The 11,776-nt window shown below is 46.2% G+C and overlaps 1 protein-coding gene across 1 annotated transcript; it reads right to left on the bottom strand.

The window, feature by feature from the left end:
- Window positions 1–5,072: 5,072 nt before the first annotated feature.
- Window positions 5,073–9,651, bottom strand: dusp1 (dual specificity phosphatase 1). The gene is made up of 4 exons (XM_088932942.1): window positions 8,900–9,651; window positions 8,423–8,571; window positions 7,712–7,931; window positions 5,073–6,661 (listed from the first exon to the last, which is right to left on the bottom strand). Exons 1-4 carry the CDS (start codon window positions 9,300–9,302, stop codon window positions 6,306–6,308), a joined length of 1,128 nt encoding a protein of 375 aa, XP_088789068.1. The 5' UTR covers window positions 9,303–9,651; the 3' UTR covers window positions 5,073–6,305.
- Between the last annotated feature and the right edge of the window lie 2,125 nt (window positions 9,652–11,776).

Genomic DNA, 11,776 nt, shown 5'->3' with positions numbered 1-11,776 from the left:
GTGAACCAGCATGAACCAGGGTCATCCCCAAGCATTCGGGCTACAGTTTTGTGAACTGGGCACGTGCTGTGTTACTCATTCGGTCAAAGTGAGCAATAGCTATGACCGACAAACCTGGAGACCTTTCAGAACCCAGACAATGAGCAACACTGAAGCCCTGCAGCCAATGGGAGCTCCTGTAGACTGTGACGTCAGCGTGCTGGAGCTCCAAGTGGCCTTATCCACGGAGCCAGATTAGGAAGGCGCTAATGCAGGATAAGGCGCTAAAAAGCTGAGGCCAAAGGCTTGACGTAGGCAACCAAAAGCTGAGAGCCATAATCATCGGCACACAACACGTATGAGGTGAGGAAAAGAGCCTATAATGAAATTTTCCATTGCCTCATCCCTGTATTAAAAGGAATCCAAGTATCAGCAACACCCAAGCCATTGGAAATAATAGGCCTCAGCACTGAAGGTGTGCCATTTCAGTCCTTATGCAAAACATGTTAAGGGCATTTGTAAGTGGCCAGTTTACAAGGACAAAAAAGCGTTAATTTGAGTAAAAGCAATTTCCTCATCGGTTTAAGCGAGGATCTTAAAGTAGAGAAATAAATAACCTAGCAATTCTAGTGGAATCCATTTTCTCCCCTCCACTGTGTTAGTTTTATTCCAAAGTGTCTCACATTTATAGAGTCCCCTCTTGTACCTTAATCTAAGACATTAAGTACCATTGTGTACAACATACAGAATTTATTATATAATCTTCACAGTTGTGTACTGTAACGTGACTTTGAACTCTCCTTCATGCTGTTCTGTTTTATATGCTTTTCCCTGGTACTATTATTGCATAAAATGAAATTCAATAAAATTCTTTACTGTCCTTAAACAAAATAGCTCTGTGAATTACCATTTTATCTACAATCTTTGTGGCCTGTCCATTACTATGCAGAACAGTTTCCTCATTGTCCTAGGTTTCTTCTGGGTAAAGTAATTTATTTACTAGACACAAGGCTGAATTCAGAAAAGGGAAATCTATAACAAAGTGTTGTTGTCACTCTGTCCTGTTGCAAATCTAAAGGATTTTGAAACCATGACCTGTTTAGACCTGTTTGTATGAATAGAAATATGTTCCTGGTACATGTCTGTTAGTGAAAATTTGTTGTCCTCCACGTTACTCCAAAGGTACTTGAGGTAGTTTTACCAAGTGAGAGACCAGACCTTGACCCTGTAAAATTGTGCAAATGCTGTGAATCATGAGGTGCATCATGCATTTCTGTAATATTGTTTTGGTTTCTCTTTTGATCAATTTCAATCATGCGTTTTATGTCGAAGCATCATATTCTGTAAAATGTCCTTGTTTTACTGTACTTAAGTCTTTAAACTTGAACAAGGTGACTCGCCCAGATTGCCCCAGCGCATTCCAGAGGACAAAAATCAGGTGTGCGGGTCTGAAGGCTTATTATAGTTCAATTAAGCTTAAGGAGTATGGAGTATGGCCATTTCTATGCTCTGGAAGTCCTGGAAAGAACAGTCTCTCTTAATATTACAATGAATTATTTCAATGAACCTTTATGTGCCGTTTTATGAATTACACAAGTTGACTTGTTTTTTAGCAGTCTCTCTAATGCAAAATATCATCAACAGAACAAGTGTGCTTCAAAGTTTTACCTTATCTGTATGACAAAGTAATTGTTTATCATCTATTCAATTGGTTTCTCCCCCCAGAAAGACACATTTCTCCCAGATGATGATAAACTTGAACACGTATGCTGATCCTGTATATCTGTATATAAATTGCATATACGTTTATAACTCCAGAAGCAGGGCAGGTTGTTTCTGTCTGCACTTTTCTCGTTCTGATTTTCAGAATCTAGGTGATCCTTTTGAAATTGTGTCATTTCGAAAACGCGGGTCAGGTTTGAGGGCGTGGGTAGCTTGATTCAGATCTGCTCCTGATCTGCTGAACGTGGGTCGAAAGGGGATGTTGTGCAAGAGAAAGGACCGGGCCTGCTGGCGTGTGTGCAGCGTTCAGAGCCTTCTTCCTGTCGCGGTGGGAAGTGGGGGTTAACGTCAGAGAAGTCTGCTGGCCATTGTGTTGCAGGGCAAGGCATGTTGGTGACTGCCTGCCCTGCTGAAGACCTGCGTCTGGAGCCATGCGGCGGCCCCTCCCTGTCTCTGCCTGTTTACTCGGCTCCTTCCCTCTTCTCTCCTGGAGCCAAGAAAGCCACATGTGCAACAGGAAGTCCACCATGCCTTCGCCACAAAGCCTGGATGGAAGTGAGAGTAGTCGCTACGGCAACGGGGACTCTTCAGGCGGTCACGATGATGTCACCTAGCAACAGGGGCTTCACACGTCTGATGAGCTAACTGTCACTCTCAACTGCGGAAAGTTTCGTGTACAATTTCCCTTTCTTATTAAAATTATCCTCTCTCGTGTTTTTAGTGTTATGTATCTCCATCTCTTTTTATTTTTTTATATTTCATATTAGTTTTAATTTTGATAAGATTTACAAAGTAGTAATGAAACATTTTTTGCGCGGAGAGAGTTACATTTTGTTTTTGTTTGAGTCAATTAATGATATAAGATTTGAGCTTTGCTCCTGTTGATTTTAACCACCTCTTTTTACATTTCGTTTGAAAAACAAACATGTTTCTTGACTGCGCCTCTTGAGCGGTAAGGAAATTGGGAAGGAGTGGAAAAAATGAACATGGACAGCATGTGAGAATATTTGATTTTACTACAGCTCCGTCCTTAGGACGAGGCTGCTTAGAGAAGCTAAGTAGTAACAAACACCTGTTTTTTTAATTGTTCTGCCATGCTGAAAAAAACAAATTCCCACTTCTGAAAACACATAAGCTGCCATTAAAAACTAGAACAGCAAGACAATAGAGACGTCTGATTTTCACCTCATTCTCTGCAGTCGGGTTATTTCTTCCTGGGCTATTGAAATGCACTAATGCGATTCAGAGTGGCGAGGGGTGTTTTGTTTTTCTACTGGGTGGTGGGTGTTGTGGGGTGGGGGGGGGGGCGTTCAATGTTGTGCTAATTTTCCACACACACCTCGTTCCCCCTTTCGGTGGGAATCTCTGTTACAGTCTTTCATGCGGCCCCTAGCTGGAAAATGGGAATAAAAACACTTGCATCTGAATAAGAAGTGAAAGCCCCCGACTCTTCCCACTTTTCTCAAGCGCCTAGCAGCTGTCCCTATTGTCCATTCCTGCCCCGGCAACACAAGTTCTCATTTAACCCCCCCGTTGCAGCTACAAGCCCTCACTGTGTACCTCCCCGCGATCCCAAATACACAGGCATGTCACTCTGCACAGAGACTTTGTTTAACCAGTGAACATACTGTACCTCTTGCTTCAGCTCATTTTGTTTCTAGGAATGTACAATAACGTTAGAACCAGCGGAAGGGCCCAACATAAATAAATCTCTTAGCTCAACAGGGCTTCCCAATTTCAAGTCTTGGGCCTTGAATTTCGAATACTCACGGTCGTCACAGATCGCTTCGCCTGCGGTGTGCGAGCTCAAAGCATATATGCGATGGCGGGTGATTGAAGTGGAACTCAAAAGGTACAGAGCTGCAGGGGTAGCCTTAGACCAGCAGCTTTCAGGGAAAAAGAGCAAAATGCCACAGAATCTCTTACAGAACCACCTACAACTCGCCCTGTTAGTAAAACAATCTTTTTTTATTCCAGCAGTCCTATAGGATCCATCGTGATCGTCATTATGATTTTCTGAGTTTTTGTTTTTTCAGTTTGTGATTTCGGAATGAAAGTTCGGAGTCCCTGCACGGAAACTGTGCTTAAGAGTTTACTTTCAACCCAAAGTCCACTTTTAAATTCCGTTTGTACGGCTTGCTTTCTGGTAACAGCTGAAGGCTCTGCAGTAGAGACCTAGGTTTCCGCACAACGCAAAATAGCTTGAGTAGTGATCACAATCTGAAGCTTTAGACAATCGCTCATTTTCATTTTTAAGTTATCTTTACGTGTGCTGCACCACTCCGTCTATTACATAAAAGTAAAACTCTGACATTATCAGAAAAAAAACTTTCCAGTTATTCCTGAAATACATGGTTTTGTTCTTACAATACTTGTCACACTAGTCACTTTGTATTTTCTTGTTCATTTTAGTGGCATTTCAAAAATGTTTTCCTTAAATATCAAAGTCTTTGAAACCCTCTGTGAACTACATAACTAGTTCTGCTTACTTTACAGTAACAGGAAAATGGGTGTGCCATTCATAATCTTAAACATTTTGCTAAATTCTTGTGAAATATGAGCCAACACATACAATACAATACACCTTTTAAAATCATAAACAGATGAAAATGGGGGAATGATACCAGAGACACTTTAAACTGCTGAGTTCAAAGGATGAGATCACCTAAATTATGCGGTGAAGGACAATTTGTGGTTTCAAACTGTAAACATGTTTTGACTCCCTCAGAGACTAGAATAATGAGAACAACATGCATCAAAACTGTTGCCCTCAGTTACGGTATGGCCTTCTATAAACAGCTACAGTCAGTTTAGAGGACTTACCTGCAAAGAAAGAAGAATTCTTCACATGAGAAAGGAGAAAGGGAGGGAGCAGAAATGAAGAATAATATACCTACAAAACAGTACTTGTTTTGTACTGGAGGTATCACTTGAGCAGATTATTTTTATGATTGGCAGTGGGAGGACAGATTCTACAGCTCCTAACCCACCTGGTTCTGCGGCTCTCCAAGTCCGTTATGTGTACAGGATATGGGAATAAATGTTTAAACTCCTACATCTACTGTAAGCAACTATTTATTCTTATCAGGGATTTTTTCCCCCCCAACTTTGCACCACACAAATAAGAGTAAAGAGATGGGGGCCAAAGCCTTATGTTGAACTGTGTCCAGCTCAGATCACAAGCCTTCTCTTTTGGTCTTCTCAGAGCTCTTCCGTAGCTGCAAGGGGAGGCGTGCATATGTGAAACCTGACGGTGGCGAAAGGGAACAACTCGCTTGCATTGATCGACCGGAATTTCCCCATTCGCTGAAGAAGGAACTGTTACACCAAGGGCAACCAATTCAAGCAATAAAGGAGAACAGCAAATTGGCTTTCTTGTAAAAGAAAAATGGTTTATTTCTTGGTACAAAAAAAAAAAACAGTGACATATCAAAAATGACAAAATATATAAAAGAAATATATTACTTTGGTTTATAAATAAGTTATCAAATAGCAGTCTTTTCTGAATTCTTCCCTTTAATAGTGCTCATTGGGATTGTTTCAGAGCTGCAGCACAGTACCAGTTCAGTGAGGTATCCTGGGGATTTGTTTCCCCAATACAAGAAAGGAATTATTGGAAAATACACAGTGTTTTCAATGACATCTTGGAAGGCAAATAAGAGCTTCAGTTAAAGGCCGAGCCTTTTCTGCAGTGTTCAAGACAGCCAGAAGTCCAAGAACAACACAGACACATCCTCAGGCCAACAAACAAATTGAGGAGTGCCTGTTCACCTCCGAGTGAAAGGTGGCTACAGCATTTTGTTTAAATTCACAGTCCTTTTACATAATACCTAAGCAACATGAAATAGTACTAAGAACACTTGGGAGTTGACGCACACACCACAAAAAAAAGCTACCTGAGAGAATGATAAATACAAATAATCCTTCCCAAGACACACACACACACCAACAAGGCTAAGGAATCACCTTGTGTTAGCTTAGCGGAAAGAAGCACAATGAAAATCATGGGAGACCCGTCTTTCTGGGTCACCCGATTTCTGTGCATCTACCAAGGTGCGGAACGAAAGTATTTCAAGGCTGGAGGTTCTCCTTGAATGCACAACCTGGATTTCAGACTTGGCTGCTGCTACCACCGACACAATCACCAAAGACCCCAACCACCTGCTTCAGCTCATTCCTACAAGCTGCTGCCAGGAGTCTTGGATGTCTGCCGTAGAGGGTTTGGGAGTAGGGGAGAAGGTCAGCAGACCTTCACGGTTGTCTGAATGCTTCTTTGTCCCAGGAACGGCGAGACCCAATACTGTCATTTTTACATTATTGCACAAGTTCATTTCGGGGAGAGGGGACTTGTCAGTCATCTTCACTGCCTGCTGCAACTAAAGTAGTGCTTCACAAAACAAGGGGCAAAGGCACAGATTGGGAGCAGCTCCTGAGCCGAGTCCAGAGAACCGACGTGTCCAGCTCCCCCCGTCGCCAACCGCGATCTTCCTCGCCCCCCGCTGGCGTCATGATCATCCCAACGAGACAATCAGGCCCGCAGTTCCGGGTCTCCGAAGAGGTACAGCCACGTGGCCGCCAGGGCATCGGCGGATCCGGCCTCCGGCTCAGCAGCTGGGGGAGGTGGTGATGGGGCTGTGCAGGAAGGTCAGGGGGCTGGAGGAGGAGCAGACAGGGATGGAGACGGGGAAGTTGAAGACCGTGCCCGTGCTGCCCAGAGCGGGGCTGCCGACTTCTGCCGAGCAGGAGGAAGGCGCCAGCACCTGGGACTCGAACTGCAGCAGCTGGCCCATGAAGCTGAAGTTGGGGGAGATGATGCTGCGCCGCTGCTTGACGAACTCGAAGGCCTCGTCCAGCTTGACCCGGTTGGTCCTCATCAGGTAGGCCAGGCAGATGGTGGCGGAGCGCGAGATGCCGGCCTGGCAGTGGACGAAGACGCGGCCGCCGCTGTTCCGCACCGAGTCTGGAAGAGAGAGGGGGCGAGAGGCTCAGGATCGGCCAGCTCGACACAGCTCAGCGTTTTCTCAGGGCTTCAAAACGCCGCGGCAGGAGCAGGGGCTGAAAACCGCTGTGACGGCATCCGATTTCGTTCCGCTATTTCGCTCCGCGCTGGCAATAAAGCCGTTAATGACCTGGCTAATAGAGGAACACTGCCTCATTCTGAAACAGGAAGAGGAGCTATAAAGAGCGCAAACAAATGGGGGGGGGTGGTATTCGCCGAGGGGAAGACTGACAAAGGCCTGCTCTGGCTGAAGGGCGGGAGTGGGGGGGTGGGGGTACACATTAAGAAAGCAACCCCCTCCCCTGCTGCGAGCATCAGTCCGGGAGGAAGGCCAGCAGAGAGCGAGGGAGAAACCACCTTTTGTTCAGCGGCCTTTGTTCTGCTGGAGACTCGAGGCACGACAGAAACAGACCAGCCACTCCTGCTCAAAAGCAGCCCAGGTCGTGGCCTTGTGGTTAACGCAAGAGGGGGTGTGCGCGTGTGGTTTAGGGGATTCTTGAATCTGAATGGGGCAAGGGGGGGGGGGGAGGGGGATGACATCAGCCTGCCTGCCGGGGAGCTCGGCTGACCAGCTGTCGAAAAATTGGAGGGAAACCCCTTTTGAATTTGAATCAAGTCTTGCAGAGCTGAAGAGAAAGGCCTTCCATTAAGAGTCTGTTTTTGATTTCTGGAGTGTACCCGTAGCCACATTCTGCACGTGACACTTATATTTTGAGTAATTTTATATCAATACTAGAATTTTGGACCCTAAACATTTTTTGTAGTAGAAATGAAATATACTGACAATAAAGGGACAATACTGAGCATGCCAAATGTAAGTGGCATTTTTAGAACTATTTCCAGACAAAGCTAAAGAAGCAGAAATCAGAAAGCACACAAGTCCACAGCTAGGAGTAGTACAGTAGTATAGATGGCCTGCCAACACTGGAAGAAAGCTTCCTTCTCTGGGACACAAGAAGAAACTCAAGTCTACGTGAGGAGATTGGTCAGTGTTGAAAAGAACATGCTCACCGATGAACTCGATGGCTTCGTTGAACCAGGAGCTGATGTCAGCCTTGTGGTTGTCCTCCACGGGGATGCTCTTGTACTGATAGTGACCCTCAAAGTGGTTCGGGCAGTTGGCGGACACATTGATGAGGGCCGTGATGCCCAAAGTGTCCAGCATGTCCTTCCTGGAGGCGTGGTAGGCACTGCCCAGGTAGAGGAAGGGCAGAATCTCAACTGGACCACCCTGAATGGAGAGGGACAACAAACACATTTGATCACTAAAGAAGCACCGCTGGTCCTATCAAGTCTGGGGGAAAAAAAAAAACCTTCTTCAGCTTATGTCATTCTAACTTTTTTTTTTTTAACAGGAAGGCTTCTAAGTAAGATGCGAGTAACACGTTACTAGGAGGTCACGGTGAAATCGACCCACAACAAGGTTTAAGAAAACTGTCACAATCCCTACAGAACACAATTAATGGTCTGTCTGGGGGCGGGAAAAAAAAAACTTTAGCGAACGAAAATACCCTTATGAATGGTTATTTTTTTCCCCGAATCTGCCATCACAAAGGGAATTTTTGCCGTCAACAGGGTTTTTAGCGCATTATTTTGCCGTGTCACGGTCAGACGCTAAAAAAAAGGGGGGAAGCGAGTGCGAAACACAGACCCTAGTTCACTTTAAAGAGCCGAGCAGTGCAAGGCTTTACCTTTGCTCTTAAAACGTGCAGGAGCGCTCACCTGGTCGTACAGCGGCGTCCCACAGGAGCTGCAGCCGGACTCCGCGCTCCCGGGCGGGCAGCTGGAGCTCAGCGGCAAACACAAGCCCTGCGGGGCGGCGGGCTTCGTGCACAGCTCGGGAAACTCTGAGGAAAACGCCTCGAAGCCACCTAAAGCATGAAAAGAGAAACCAGAAGGTTATTATTATTAATAATGCCTAGCGCCGGACTTGAGCGCCGGTCTACCCTAGCGCTTTTTAAATCTGGAAATTGAGCAGCCCGGTCTCTTTCACTCCCCCAAAGTGGAGACAATGTACAGTGACAAAACAGGTCACTTTGGCTTGTAGTCCAGGGGAGGGAGGGAGGGAGAGAGAGAGAGAGAGGGGGGGGGGAAGCGTGCGCGACTTGGCCATCACGCTAATGGCGTGGGAAGCCTCACCGAGCAAAAAGACTCTTTCTCGGGCTCGGCAACGCGTTAAGAGCCGGGGTTCAGACGCACCTCTGAGCAGGAACACGCTGGCCCCGCACGGGTCGCGGCGCAGGGCGGCGACGGCCAGCATCAGCGTGCTGTCCTTCTTGACCTGCTCGAAGTCCGCGCTGCGCTCGTCCAGGAACACCACGGCGCGGCACTGCCCGGACAGCAGCCGGCACCGGGCCTCCTCGTTGGGCACGATGTGCTCCAGCCCCAGCCCGCCCCGGGCCCGCCGGCGCACGATGGTGCTGAAGCGCACGTTGGTGGAGCCGGGGATGTGAGAGGAGTTGAAGGAGAAGAAGGAGCGGCAGTCGAGGACCAGCGCGCCGGCCTCCAGCAGGTTTCGGAAGGCGGCGCAGTCGATGCTGGGGACTTCCATTATGACCATAGTAGTAGGGCGACACGCTGAGAACGACAAACCTAGACGCATAAAACAAGCAGATGGCGAGTCCGTTCTTCACCCCTTCCTTCCCCGATACGAAAACGAATCGAGCGCGGGACGAATGCGGTTGTTGCGCCCCCTTTTTTAACTTATTACGATGATTATCTTCAGTTGGCAACTGTTTTTGTTCTTTGACGAAGCACTCTTTCGGTTCGAAAAACAACACGCGGGTTGCCCTCCAAAAACAAACAAACAACCCAAAAGCCGGTGTAGATAAGAATCCGCTTGTTCTTTACAGTCCCTTTGTTTTTCTTTTGCTGTTGTTCTGGCGTCCGTCCTGCCTAACACCTCACAGCTTCTGATATACGCTTGCTTCTGCCTACCCCTCGGCCGTGTGGTTTATATATGGGGAGCCGGCGCTCTTTTTGTGAATGAGAATGCGATGACGTAGAGGCTCCGCCTCTCTTGGCAGCGCGCCCAGCGTAAACTCGGGCGACGTCATTCCACGAGCAGGGCTAAACCCGGGCAGCCAAAGTTCCTGCAAAGCCAAACAAACCCGAGACTGCGATCTGAGACCTGGAGCAAAGCCAAGTTTGTGAGAAGCAGGGCAGCACGATGTTACGGCCGAGGAATGGTTCTGTCCCGAGAGTTTCCGTGACTTTACCGCTGTGTTTTTGCTTAAAGAGGAGAAGTCCTATTCCGGGCACTAAAGGTTATTCACCAAAAACTACAATGATGTCACAGTGTGCAATACAATCCTATGATATATGAAAAACGGTGATCAAATATTTCTGATGTTTTATCAGGACGGCGCACCTGACTCATCAATTATTTGAAACACTTCAAAGATATCATCTGTATATGGAAAGATAAAAGAGCATTTCTAGATCTGTAACGTCTGCTGCCGACCTCTCGATTCCAAAATGCAGCCCCTGACGTTTGACCCGAAAGTGATTGCTGTAGAAGAATAAACCCCCGAGGATTACGTGACGATTCGCTTTAAAACTTCCTCTTACGTTTTAAAATAGGTAGTCAAATAGGTAGTCAAACCCAGCCTTGGTGGAACGAAATATCAAATATCAAATAAGAAACAGGTTCAAACACATCATTTTGAAAAGTACCGTTAGTAAGATAGTAAAACGAGGCACACGTTCAGGTAAGTATGCTGTGTTAGTACGGTATCTTCTTTCCTAAGTGAATTTTCTTTCAGGACTTACTTTTTAGGCTTACGGATAAATAACAGAGAGAGCCGTGTTTCCGAACAGTCGGGTGACGCTTTGTTACCCCAGAAATGAGAAATCTTTAAACTGCGTTTTAATCCGAGGGCTCTGCTGCCTGTTCATGGGGACATGTCAGGAATCCCAGTGATTTTCTGTGAGGGCTGAAAAAAATTCCATGATGTTATTGTTTGTTTTCGCTTTATTTTTTACCCCTCAAAGGAGCGCTGACAAATAACAAGACAATAAAACGAATATCTGCCCCGGCGCCCATAAAATTTTATGTTCTCCTTAAGTACTGCATCGGGACTGATGCTGGGTGCTAAGGTAAACCATAAAAGTTAATCACTCTATAAAAACCTGGGGTCTGGTAAATTTCCATGAGGCTATCAACACTTGCTGTGTGGAGGGTGCATATACTGTGGCTGCGTCCAGGATCCGGCTTTTTTCATCGTCACCTTCCCTTTAACATGCTGTGGCCATTCGTGGAGACTTCGAGTGATGTAAGCCACAGAAAGGCTTAATCAAATGGAAAAACGTGAACGAGCAGGTACAATAAGGTACAGTCGTGGTGGGGAATTAAAACCACAATACAGACCCCCCCCCTTGTTGATGTCTTCTCATGTGTCTTGAGGCCCATCCTTAATGTCTCACCACAGGACAGGCCTTTTCCCTTGTCAGCTCTTATACCAAAGAGGTAGAGAATAACCTGACAAAGACGATCGTTTTGTTGTTAAATAAATCGAGAACCCAAGGACACGAGGGACAATCTGGCGGACTCCTTTCAGACCACCCAGCCTGTGTGGCAATTCATAGCTCATTGATGCAAGAACGTCACCCAGTCATTTCATGAAATTTACTGGCTTCAACGGCAGGGCTGGGCAACTTTTCATGTACTTTTACGTACTCCCACTGTGTGTAGAACGTGCTGTCTCGTCTTCTGACTTGAACACGAACAGCAGACATGGATGGCAATATCGGAGTAGCCCTCGCTGCGTTGAGGTTTACTCCTCTCTGTAGTGTTTCGCTGGTAGTTATGAGTCACAGCTTTCGTGCTGATGTGAGTGTTGTGGTACAGTCACGTGCAATACCGGTTATTCTGCAGGTGACTCAGACAAACACCTTATGTACAAAGACTTATTGCCTTGTTTTTGTCCCAGCTGAAAGAACAATCATTCAATTTCCTTTTTACAGCATGCGTGTGAAAGAGAGAACAGTACTGTTCTAAGGTTATCCTGAGTTTATCGATCAGGTGGATTGCATGAAAACTGCAACATGGAAATAATAATAATAATAATGTTTCTT

Source organism: Atractosteus spatula, chromosome 14 (genome assembly GCF_055471065.1).
Source record: "Atractosteus spatula isolate fAtrSpa1 chromosome 14, fAtrSpa1.hap1, whole genome shotgun sequence".
Lineage (NCBI taxonomy): Eukaryota > Metazoa > Chordata > Actinopteri > Semionotiformes > Lepisosteidae > Atractosteus > Atractosteus spatula.
Note: the sequence above shows the minus strand (reverse complement) of the source record. Positions and strands in the feature narration are given on the sequence as shown.